At 40.5% G+C, this 12664-nt stretch overlaps 1 protein-coding gene across 2 annotated transcripts in view; it reads left to right on the top strand.

The window, feature by feature from the left end:
- arhgef18b (rho/rac guanine nucleotide exchange factor (GEF) 18b) overlaps positions 1-12664 on the top strand; it is a 46097-nt gene that overhangs the window by 18228 nt on the left and 15205 nt on the right. Inside the window, exons 10-26 of one of the 2 annotated variants that reach the window (XM_044361226.1) lie at positions 611-678; positions 1641-1686; positions 3285-3492; positions 4159-4265; positions 7181-7321; positions 7577-7827; positions 8436-8561; positions 8690-8807; positions 8951-9205; positions 9322-9398; positions 9642-9820; positions 9962-10035; positions 10393-10578; positions 10752-10898; positions 11217-11332; positions 12197-12265; positions 12430-12477. In XM_044361226.1, the coding sequence (XP_044217161.1) occupies positions 611-678; positions 1641-1686; positions 3285-3492; positions 4159-4265; positions 7181-7321; positions 7577-7827; positions 8436-8561; positions 8690-8807; positions 8951-9205; positions 9322-9398; positions 9642-9820; positions 9962-10035; positions 10393-10578; positions 10752-10898; positions 11217-11332; positions 12197-12265; positions 12430-12477 (2216 nt within the window). The remainder of the gene's footprint in view (positions 1-610; positions 679-1640; positions 1687-3284; positions 3493-4158; positions 4266-7180; positions 7322-7576; positions 7828-8435; positions 8562-8689; positions 8808-8950; positions 9206-9321; positions 9399-9641; positions 9821-9961; positions 10036-10392; positions 10579-10751; positions 10899-11216; positions 11333-12196; positions 12266-12429; positions 12478-12664) is intronic. The other variant, XM_044361227.1, reaches the window with a different exon arrangement.

The raw sequence follows: 12664 nt of genomic DNA, 5'->3' as shown, positions 1-12664 counted from the left end.
TAGGTGTAAACAAACAAGAGCCACCGAATTACTGCCATGCCAGTCTCACATAGCAGGAAGTGATCCTTCCACTTTGTGATGAGAATACTGGTCTGAAAATAAACACTTGAAATCTGCAGGCAGTTGAAAAAGCCATGCCTTCAGGCTTTTGTTTAAGTAACTTTGCTTGAGTCACCACCTCTACTTTGAACATTGCCTTCAGGAGCTGTTGTATTGGTTTTTTTACGTTTCAAACTTGGTTTACCGTTTCATTGTTTCATTGAAAATTTGTACTCTGAAGGCAAGGGAAGGTTATTTGTATAGCACATTTCAACAAGAAGGCAATTCAAAGCGCTTTACATAAAACGTAAAAGGCATCATGACAATGTAAAAGAAGGACAATGCAATATAAATAGACATTTAAATACAACTAAAGTGTTAAATTGGAAATAAAAATAAGCTAAAATAGAATAAGACAGATAAAACAGGAGAATAAGAGCAATGGGCAATCAGAAGCCTCAAATCTGATTCAATAAAAGGCAAATAGAAAAGTATACTGTATACAGTGTGTAACTGGTCCAGCGAGACTAATGCAATACTGACTCTGAGTTCCTGTCCTGCTGTTTTTCAGATTGTGCTGTGAACGTTCACAAGAGCTGCAAGTCTCTGCTGGGTGAGTGCACCAGCAGCAAGAATAAGGTAAACACCACACTGGAACATAGAAAAACAAGGGTTGCAGTGGAGTAGCCCCGGTACCTAAACTCCCATTGTGTTCCATTATTTTGCTTATATACACTGTTTATATGCACTTGTACATGGCCCAGAGTTTTTATCAGTAGCACAGACAATACATTTCAGAGTAAAGAAAACACAGCCACAAGATCAAGAAAAACATTGTCAGTATTGTTGTGACACTTCAGTCAGATTTATGCCTCTTTATGGCAGCGTATTGGCAGTCTCATGATAGGCAAGAAGCGCATGGTGCAGAATTAGCTTTCATGTTGCATATTTATAGCAAAGGCGTTAAACCTTTGATTGCTGCAGCACCACTGCTACACTAAATGTATGTTGTGCTTCAGCAAGCTCTGAGGTGCATGTATTATATACTCAGAGAAATTGGGTTTTACTTACATTCACTTTCATTCACTTTGTATTTGAGTGACCATCATAGCTGTGCTAATCACAAAAAAATAAAATGTGACTAGCTTTACAGAAAAGGACTTGATTACTGAGCCTTCTTCAACCTGCTCCATGTTGTCTTCACTTTCAATAAACACTTCCTGCACCTGCAAAGTTCTTGCTTTCTCCGTGTAGCCCAGGATGTATGCTCTGTAGCTCAATTTTACAGGAGATGCAACAGTCTCCACATTTAAGTACTGCAACACTAATACAGAGAAGCATAAATCCACTTTTGGCAGGAAGGTTTATGCTCTTATTCAATCGAATGAAGATTATATCCCTCTGTCCACTCCTATGAATCTGCCTGAGATGGACTTCGCTTGTTAAAACAGAGTTCTTGACCATGTGAGCACTCTGGTCCTGTAAGGAAAGTACAGTAACAGCGTGCAATTTTTAGACATTTTGTAATCTGTCACTCAGCTGATAAGAGCTTGAGAGAATGGCCTTGAAAATATGCCGCCTTTTTTATTTTCTCCACACAGAGAGATTCTCTACAGAGGAGAAGCTCATCTGGATCTCCCATCCTCGGTAAGTAGAAATTCCATGATTCACATTTAAGTCTCATGAATCCCACTGACCACAGTATCAATTGATGTATTTGCATTGACGATCGGGAAGGTGGTTTAGTCCCCTGGTGTCAAATTAAAGAGAGATGGTTGCATCTCTGGTTGTTTGCAGGGGATTAAACAGATTAACCTGATGACACCTGAGCGTAGAATCGTCCTTTTTTTCTCAGTTTGCTCAGATTCAGTTTGCGAATCTTTGTCTTACTGTTTGTGTGTGTTATGTTGTGTGTGTCTTAGTGCAGAGGGGGTGACACACAAACATATAGTACACCACAAAGATTGGCCTCCAACAGGCTGTAGACAAAGGTGATGATTAGCCTTTGTTGTTTACCTCTCGTCCAGTTCTTGTCCAAACTCAGGATATAGATTTATTAATATTGTACAACACAATATATTCAGTAGTTGAATTTATATCAATAACAAGAAAAGCATAAGGAAATAAAAATAAGACCATTGCAAATTATTTTTAAAGAATATCCGATTCATCCTTATGTTTTTTTTTACTTTACAAAAGATTAGATTAAAGTTATTGCTACTTGTTAAATTGATTAACCTCAGAATTAATGTCCAGGGTGCTTCCATGTTTATTATTATTATTTATTATTATTATTATTATTATTATTATTATTATTATTATTATTATTATTATTATTATTATTGTTATTATGAAGTGGTCCATCCTAGGAATCAGCAGGTATTGTTGCATGTGATTGAACCCACAGGAGACATGAGGGGCAGCTGCAGCTTAAATTAATCTCCTGTAGCGGTTGTTATTCTCTCGAGAACAGCTGGAGTTGTGTCAACCACACACCCGATTTCACCTCATGTCCTGCTCCGGCCAATCAGTAGCCTGTGCAGGGGGTCAGGAAGACGGGGAGCAGGGGGAGGAATCGAAGAAAAGTGAAGAATCAGAAAGTGCGAGAAAGGGTTGGCCTCTTTTCCAGAGGTTACTATGAGAGATTGTATATGAATCATCTGGGCAGGTCGCTTATAAAACCAGTCTTTCCACTGTCCTCTGCTTCTTGTGGTTCACACCAGTGAAGGTGCATCACTTACTACTTTTATAACAGTAACTACAGATACTGCGACGGCTACTATTGAACCTTACCTTGGAGTTTGGAGTAGTATCCTCCTCCTTCTGCCATTCCTCCTAAATCGAAACATTTACAATGGATTTGACGATGACCAAGAGCACTTATCAAACTACAAGGGCTTCAAAAGCTTGCTCCAGGATTGCAAAACCATCCTCCTCTTCCTCACCCTCTTCCTCTGCCTCATCACGGGGTCTGTCCAGACGTGTCGGGGTGCGAGTGTTGATGCACCGCGACCTGATCAGCTGCCGTTTCTTCCGATCCCTGCCTCGATCCTGGCTGAAAAAATACCGGGGTCGACTCGGAAGGGCGTCAAACAAGCGTCCACTCGCCTCTTCATCCCTGTCGTCGTCCTCTTCTCTAAGCTGGTCATCTTCTCCTTTCTCCCTCTCCCTCTCCTCTCCTCGTCTCTCCTCGTGTTCTTCCTCCGTCCCTTCTCATTCACTTGTCTCTCGTTTTCCCTCCCCAGCGCTAAAAGACCGGGACAGAGAGCGGGAGCAGTCAGGCACAGCCTCATCGCAGTTCCTGGATGGCTCCCAAGGTGTTCCCAGCGCCCCAGGCATGACCATTTGTCCGCGGGGACCAAGCACTCAGCCTCCTGCCGCCCATACCACCAACACTACCGCAGCCTCTGCCCACAGCCTTGGCCACAGCCTCCATCACAACAACAGCTCAGGGTCAGTACCTCTGCCATGCAAGTTAGACTTCAGTGAAGACCTTTTTTTGTGCAGAAACGTTGTTTATTTGTCTTTTTCTTCCCTGCTTTTTTCCCTTTTAAAAGACTAGTTCTGAATGACAGGATTTTATTTTGTTTGGACTTGAGTTCAAAGACCAGCACAAAAACTAGTAATCTGTTCTTAAATCAATAATGATGTTTGCAGGATCTGCTGTATGTAAATGCTGAATATTTTTAGATTCTTGTCTTTGCTGTTGAAATATAGTTTTTTTTCAATGCCATCGCAAGATGTGTATTTATAGGCGACATATCAAGGCAAGCTGTCTTCTTTAATATAACAGCCTTTTGAAACTGAGTCTAGACAGTTCTCAGTGTGGACCACTGTTCCACTGCATCGCTAAGAAAAGTGTGTAGGAAGAAGGAGAGCGAGACGGATGTAGATGAGGTGTTACCGAGCGCATGAGAGATTGATTGTCGGGCAAAACTAAGGAAAGGGGGAAAGTAAAATGTAGCTGCCTGTTTTTTATTGTGTCTATTTTTAGTCATTGCCATTGGCGAATGTTGGCTGGAAGTTGGAAGTTTATTTAGGCTACAACCAGCTAGTGGGATTGAGTTGTACTAGTTTCAGCATGTATGCCACCTTGGACCTGTGGTTGTCATCCCTCAGATCCCTCCCTGGGGAGATGGATGAGACCGATGCTCTCCGCTCCAAACGCTGCAACGAAGACGCCGTTTCCCTCGCTCCCTCCACCACCGAGTCTATCATCGTAGAAGGTAGGTTGACTCAACGAGGTGGGGATTGAAAGTCAATTCCACTATTTTTGGGTTGAAATCGTGTACTCAGAGAGAATTACTTTCTAGGGGTTGGAGTCGCAGATGTACTCACGATATGATACTATCACAATATTCATCCCATGATAACGATATATCACAATATCTGTAGCTGAAGAAGAAAAAAAATATATTTCAAAGAGCAGGAAATTGTCAGATAATGTACAATGTTCATTAACAGTACATTAGTTTCACAGAAAAGAAATGCCGCCAAGTATAAATATCAGAACACGTTGTGCCTTTCACACAGTTATACAAATAACCCAAAGATTTATTCCTTTCCTGTGGCAGTAAACACAACACATGACTCACCGATAGTGAACTGTGCTATATTCAGAGCTTTATAAGATTACCATTAACATGACAAACAGCAGGGCTATAGCTACGTACTGACTACGGACACTCCCCTACAGACACACACACACACCACAAAACCTCTTGTAGTAGAGCTGTTAGCTCATCTACAACACAGTTACCACACAGACATACAAAGAGCCATGAATGTGCTTCAAGTGACAAAGCTCCAGCGGACTCTCTGTGTTTCCAGCGCAGACATGGAGAGTCTGACAGCAGCTGCTCATGGTCACCTACAATTGCTGTTCATCTGACTGTCACCAGTCTGTTCAGCGCCTCCATAAGGAGGCGCAGAGTAGTGGTGCTCTGGTAGTGGGAAGTCAAAGCAGCTGAATCAATTCTGAGCGGTCCTATGTTTAAAAAAAAATGTATCAATACTTGGCGCCAGTGTATCGATTACATATCACAAGTGGAAATATTGCAATATGTTGCAATTTATTTTTTTTTGTTATGGTGGTGACTGTTTTTCTAACCTTTTCTCAGCCTGTTCAGTACTCTTAAGATCTGTGCATTTTCCTGAGTGCAGAGTGGTAGTTTGTCTTCAGGGAGGAGAGTGTGTGGAGTGTGTTTTGTGGAGTCAGGGGTGACCTCACCCTTTCTCATTAAGCTGGACTGTGTGGGAGAGAAGCAGACTAACTGGGCACTAGCTTGCCACCTACAAAACCATCTTTTTTTTTTTTTTCCAGCTGCCATGCTCCAGAGTTTGTTCTGTTATCAGACACCCTCACCATGAAAAAGCTACTGCACCAGTAGAGCTCTGTCTCTCAAGAGCAGGGTGACTCAGTTTCTTATTTATTATCTCTGTTGTTCTACAGTATATTGGAAAAGAACAAAAAGAAAGAAAGAAGAAAAACAAATTTGACAATACTTACATTTTTTTTTTTTACTTTTACCTTTTAGGCATTAATCTAACACTCACAGATAACAACCTACAATCAGCACACCGCAGTATCAGAAATCCTAGCCACAAACACCTTTTTGAGGAAGTCCCTGCATTTAAAAGTATCATTGGTTAATAAATTATGTAAATCAATACGTATCCGTTTTGAGTAGGGGGTGAGTGATATATCGAATAAACTCGTTGTTCTACGTGGGATGTAGTAAATGACTATATTGCAAACATTGAGTACAAATTGTCACATAATGTTTTTTAAGCCGCCAGCATGAGACTCGTTTTAGTGTTTTACTTTTCTTGCTCTCTCCTCTCACAGACACAAAAAAAAAAAACCTCACCTACATTTATCACACACATTCGCCCGCCCATCCAGACCGCCCTCCTGGGCGAGTTTGATTCATTTCATTATAATAGTACTTAATTTAACTCTTATTATAATAGTACTTTATTTCACTTTATTATAACAGTAGTTTAGTATTGTTGTAGTTTAGAGTACTTTTAGAAGAGATTCCAAAATACCAAGATTTATACTGTGTATCACAATATAGCCTAAACATATTGCGATATTATTTATAGGCCATATCCCCCAGCCCTAGTATTGAGTTTAGAGTACAGGGTAAGCTACATCGTAGTGGCTATAGAGCTGTCTGTAGGTCAACACAGACAGCTGTGTCGACCTGTGTTGATCCTCTAAACCACTAGTTCAGTGTTCTGTTGTCAGACTACAACTTTAGATGCACTCAGATTAAAGGAAAAAAAAGACCTCATCTTTTTTCTGTCACCTATGAGATTAATATCCATCCTTAACTCATGCAGTAACACACTTAACTAGATTCATCCCATTTCAAATGCATTTCACTGTCACGACTGGATGACACTTTATGAAATAATTGCTCAAATTAAAGTTATTTTTTAGGTCGAATTTATCTCATGTTTCATTTTTTCACAAGTTTTGTTTTAACAAAGAAAGTATGGACACTTTCTGTTGTTGAGCCAAGATTACTTTGATCAGATTGCAAGTTGGTGTCTATATCATTTCAACCCTGCCAACACACAAAAAGTCAGCAGAGAAATATTCTTAAACTAATATTTGGTTCCATTTTGGATGCTTCACAATAAGAAATTGGAGGACTTTTCAAAGGAGTAATCCCCTGAAAATCCTTTATTATTTATAAAGGATATAAAACGAAGAGGATTCTTCTATTAAAATTTCTGGGGACTTGAATAACCTGAAGTCCTTTAAAGGAAATAGTCTTTACATTTTTTGTCATCAATCATTTTGAGAATGTTTGATAGGTGCTGTCACCTTAGTGTTGATGAGACAGACCATAGGTTGCATGATCAGTCCCACAACTACAAAATGATTTTGTTATGCTTAACTGACCTTGAGGCAGACTTTGAGTCCTTAACATAGATAGTATTCTTCCAGGGGTGCTGCTCTGCTGACCTTGACCTCTGACCTTCCTGTGAAAACAGAGACCTAATTTTTGGCCTCCAACATGTTTTTCCTTATATGTGCAGTTATATATTAGGAATCATGTTAGATAGAGTTTTGGATTATAACACTCTAATGTTTCAAAGTTTTTAATCCATTGGCTCCTTTCCTCAGATACTCACCATGCATCAGTGCGGTCTGATCTGGAGTCTGATGCCCAGGACCTGGAGGCAGAGTCTTGGAGTTTGGCAGTTGACCAGCAGTATGTTAAGAAGCACTCTAAAGAAACAGTGAAGAGACAGGATGTGATATATGGTAAGTGTGATTTCTTACGTCATGAACCTTTTTAAATGAATGAGTCACCTGTCCTGAGGAGTGATAGATAACTCTTTGATGAGACTGTTTTGGTGACACAATAGCAGGGGTACATCAAAATAACATTTATGCTGGCCCCTGACAATAATTTTTTAAGGAGAAGGATGGCTTGAGACATACATTGCGAACCGGCATTGTACATGTATGTGCTTTCCATGGCAGAACATGAACATGTGACTTTATGCCATTGCACAGAGCTCATGCAGACGGAGATGCACCATGTGCGGACACTGAAGATCATGCTGCACGTTTATGTACGAGAGTTGAAGGAAAACCTCCAGATGGACTCGGCTAAGCTGGACTGTCTGTTCCCCCGCTTGGAAAACCTCCTGGAGCTTCACACACATTTCCTGTCTCGTCTCAAAGAACGCCGGCGAGAAAACCTTGTTACACCCTCCGACAGGAACTATACTATCAACAGAGTGGCAGACATACTGATCACACAGGTAGGGGAGGAGGCAGCCTGTCAAAGAAGAACACACATACATGCAAATTCCCAGCATCTATTTCTGTGAATACATCACATAATAGTCATACATGCACAATATGATACACAAATTACCAGAGGTGGAAGAAGTATTCACATCCTTTACTTAAGTAAAAGTACCAATACAGCAATGTAAAAGTACTCCATTACAAGTAAAATTCCTCCATGAAAAATCCTACTTAGGTAAAGGTACATAAGTATTAGCAGCAAAATGTAGTAAAAGTATTAAAATAAAAGTACTCGATTTGTCTCTCTGACTGATATATTATTATATATGACATCATTAGATTATTAATAGTGAAGCATCAATGTGTAGCTGCTGGAGGAGGAGCTAGTTTGAACTCTACTTTATATACAGCTAGCTAGTTTAGTCCAGTGGTTCAAAACCTAGGGGTTTGGCCCCTCCAGGGAGTCACCAGATAAATCTGAGGGATCATGAGATGATTAATGTGAGAGGAAAGATGAAAAAACAAATCTGTTGGCACATGGGCCAGCACATGTACAGACTCACATACTGCAGGTTCTAATACAGAACAGTCAAAGATGACAGTTTCCTTTGTTCTCCAGTTCTCAGGTGAAATAGGAGAGAGGATGAAGGACTGCTATGGAGATTTCTGCAGTCACCACACTGAGGCTGTCAACTATTACAAAGAACAGCTGCAAAACAACAAAAGGTTCCAAATTATCATACGGGTAAGACACATAAGCATTCGTCTTATTTTTCAAATGGGATTTAATCCACAGTGCCTCAGTAGTACACTATCATAGATCAGTTTGCAGTCTGATGAATGAAATTAAATTATGCTTCTTTTTTTTCTCAGAAAATCCGCAACCTGTCCATTGTTCGGAGGTTAGGAGTGACTGAGTGCATTCTGTTGGTGACACAGCGCATTACCAAGTATCCAGTACTAGTGGAGCGCATCCTGCACAACACTGAGGGTCTGATGTTTCACATGCATTTTCTGCTAAATGAATTAGAATCAATGTCCAAGAGAGTACACCCATATATTCAGTGAAGAATAACTTAACTTAATGTCATCTATTGTGTAGAGGTTCATTTTTTTTTTTTTTCCTATCTCTAGCGGGTACAGAAGAACACGAGGAGCTTACTCGGGGGCTGGGTCTCATTAAAGACACAATTGTTCAGGTGGATGCACTGGTTAATCTCCACGAGAAGACATCTCGGCTTCGAGACATACACAACAAGATGGAGCCAAAGGCACAGGGAAAAATCAAAGATGGCAGAGTGTTTCGCAGGGAGGACCTGGCACCGGGCAGGAGACGGCTGCTGCATGAGGGCACAGTCAACTGGAGAGCTGCCTCTGGCAGGCTCAAAGGTATGGCATGAATAAAACAAGATACATTACTGATCAACCAGAGCAAATAATTTTGGATATACATCTTCCATCTTTCCAGTTTACACTCTGAAGTCTAGTGATTTTTATCCTTCCAGATATTCTTGCAGTGCTCCTCTCTGATGTGTTACTCTTGCTACAAGAGAAGGACCAGAGATATGTATTTGCTACAGTGGTGAGTGATTTATGTTTCACCTTTCTGTCAGTACAACACTATCTAACAAAAACATAATGTATATTAAAGAAGAATACTTGATGAATGTGCAGTAAGATATGAGTGGGAACAGAATTTTCACTCCCAGGTGTGTATTTAATGACTGTTAATTTCATTCATCATTTGTTTTAATACTTTTAAGTATTAGTTATCAGTAATATCTCCCCCTTCATCTTCCTCTCTTTCCTCTTGTTATCCCCCCAGGATAACAAGCCGTCAGTGATCTCTCTCCAGAAGCTGATTGTCAGGGAAGTGGCCCACGAGGAGAAAGCCATGTTTCTTATTTGTGCTTCCTCCAATGAGCCAGAGATGTACGAGATCCACACCACTTCCAAGGAGGAGCGAAACACTTGGATGACACAAATACGGCAAGCTGTAGAGAGGTAGCTACAGTAAACAAAATTGTCGTAATACATGTTATTGCACACTTTACCCAGATGAAACAGAGAATGCAAAACAACTACAGTCAGTTTGCTTCTTATGTCTCCCCACTTGTAATGGCGTCTGTCTTGTCCCCCTGTTAGCTGTCCTCATACGGAAGAGAGGCTGTTCAGCGAGGAGGAAGAGGCACAAGCTTCCAGGTTCAAAGAATTTCAAGGTACTGACTTAAGATGAGTACATTGACAGACCTAAAAAAAAAAATGCCCTGGGAAATCATTATATAATCAAGCCACTAGGGGGCACTCATGTATCATTTTAACATTCAAATTTTCAAAAGTTGCTTTGATTTCCTTTTCCTTCACATCTTAATGTCAGTGGTTCAAAACTTTTGAGGGCACAAATAAATTTTCTTTTATGCAGCCAAAGCTGTTTAAAATATTTAAAAATCATAGTGTCTTAAAGAGTGAGGGTTGATGTATGGATGCACCAGAAGTTTGTGACAAATTGTAAATCCTGATTCATGTTTTAAGCCATTAGGTCTTTTTAATTGTTTTTTTCGTGTTTTCATCTGTAGAACGGCTGAGCCAGAAGGATGCAGTAATCGTCCAGGCTCTTACTGAGAAGCTGCAGCTGTTTGCAGACATGGCAGAGACCGTGGCAGGTTTGGAGGACACAGCTTCTCATTCCAGACTGCTTCTGCGGGGAGATGCCTCAGATCTCCAGCAGGGGGAGGCCCTGCTCAAAGGAGCCATCACTGAGGGTAGGACAGTGCTGTATGATATGTGTATCTACATACTTGACGTTGTGTGAATTTAATACACAATTCTGAAGTATTAAATGTTAAAATACTTATAAGGTAGTAGTTTTGAATTTACTACTATTCCCCTGAACTACTCACTGTACAACTTTAATGTGTTGTCTCTATTCATTTAGTGGAGAACCTCCAGAACCTTCTGCAGTCCGGAGTGAGGGAGGAAGCTCCGACCTCACGGCTGGATGAAGGGAGCGGCTCTGGAGTTCTACCCAGGAGAGCAGACACCTTTGGGGGCTACGACAGCAGCCCCACCATCCTCAGTAAGAGTGAGTCCAGTACACTCGATGCCCTGAAGAAGCCTACCATCTAATGGATCTGCAGTTGTATTTCAGTAGACCGTGTGCCATGAATAAATTTGACTTTCTCTTATCAAAGTTGATTATCTTGATTGAATTTATTTGCTGAATTTGTTTATGGACTAAAAAAAAATAATAACTCAAGACAGTTGTAGCCACAGTTTTACATGTATATGCTTGTTGTTTCTGTGCATTATTTATGGTTGTTATCGTGTCTGTTTTCTTGGTTGGTTTGCTTTCATTGTGCTTGTGTGTCACTGTTTGTTTCTGTCGGTGTGCCTGTGCCAGATGGCAGTGTGAAGAAGAACTTTTCTGGCGAGTCGAGAAACAGAGACAGAAGCCAGAGAGCCAGCTCCGACCCCCAGCTCAAAGACCTCTCTGGCAGCCATGCTCTAGAGCAGACGGTAGGGACTCAAGACACACACGCACACACACACACTCCATGCACCTACAGGCATATCTTAGGATGAGTCAGTGTTATTTCCTGTAAATAGTAATAATCGAACCAAGTCATCTGGAAAGTTTCCATGTCCTGATGTTTACTGTAACCCTGTTCTCGCAGGTCATTTCATTTGTTTATAAATAGCTAAAGCCTTGATAAGACCGTGTACTCTGAACATTGATTTAACCTACTGTAAATCCTGGTGCTTGAGAATAATCGGGCAGATAAAATGTAATGACATGCTGCTGACAGTGTTCAGTGTGTGAAGAAGAAAATCAGTCTTGCTCTCTACCACAGAATAAGTTTCAGTGCTGTGAAAAAGTTCATACAGACCTTGCAAAATGTAATTTTTTACGTCAAACCCTGTATGTACAGTGTTATTTTTATCGCTCTTAATGGGCTTGTTGTTGGATTACTGCCAAATGTTTGATCAGTATTTCATATCTTATGCTGCTCAGCTCTCATATTCAGGTTGTAGTTACTGGCCATTCAGATTTATATTAAGTTTATCTTTTCCACCACTATAACTGAGAACTGAGAACTGTGAAGTGTGAAGGATGGATGGAAATTAACAAAACATGCATCATGTGAGTTAATTCTGAATGGTGTATCAGCTGACATAAAGTTTTTGTACACAACCTTTTTCTATATTATCATAAAACATTTTATTTAAGGCTTTTTAGGGGTTTTGCCAAAAACAAACAAACAAAACATTAACAAAAATTAATGGCATCCACATTATGTAGCAGTACTGGGCAGCAGTCAGTGTGTTTCTAACAATATTTCATTAATATGACTTGCTTTGTGTCTCACTGTTATTGCTCAGGTTGATGAAAGCTGCTGCTCTCCTGCCAGATGGAACTGCATTTGGTCCAACGCCTTCCCCGAGGCTGAGGTTAGTTCCTCTTCTCTGATCTGTCACCTTGTGATACACAACATTGCTGGAGCTTAAAGGTGTACCCAAACAGTAGTTTGCTGATCCAGTGAAACGCGATGTTGTTTTGGGTGACACAAATGGCTTTTTTGATTATGATAACCTTGTCTGTGTCTCCTTTTCAGTTCTTCGACAGAGTGCTGATGCTCTCCCAGAGGCTCTACAGTCTGCAGGTACTGGAATACTGTCTCCTACACTGTTAACGCTCGGTTTGTATGTGCCTACCATAGATTCATAGTGGGACAGCCACTTTTACACATTTTGCAGGATTAGATATTCACTAGATATGTAATCTGTCTGCACATAAATCTGTGAGATATTATTAAATTTGAAAAAAACACTGAATGAACAAAAGGTTCC

Source organism: Thunnus albacares, chromosome 9 (assembly GCF_914725855.1).
Source record: "Thunnus albacares chromosome 9, fThuAlb1.1, whole genome shotgun sequence".
Classification (NCBI taxonomy): Eukaryota; Metazoa; Chordata; class Actinopteri; order Scombriformes; family Scombridae; genus Thunnus; species Thunnus albacares.
Note: the sequence above shows the minus strand (reverse complement) of the source record. Positions and strands in the feature narration are given on the sequence as shown.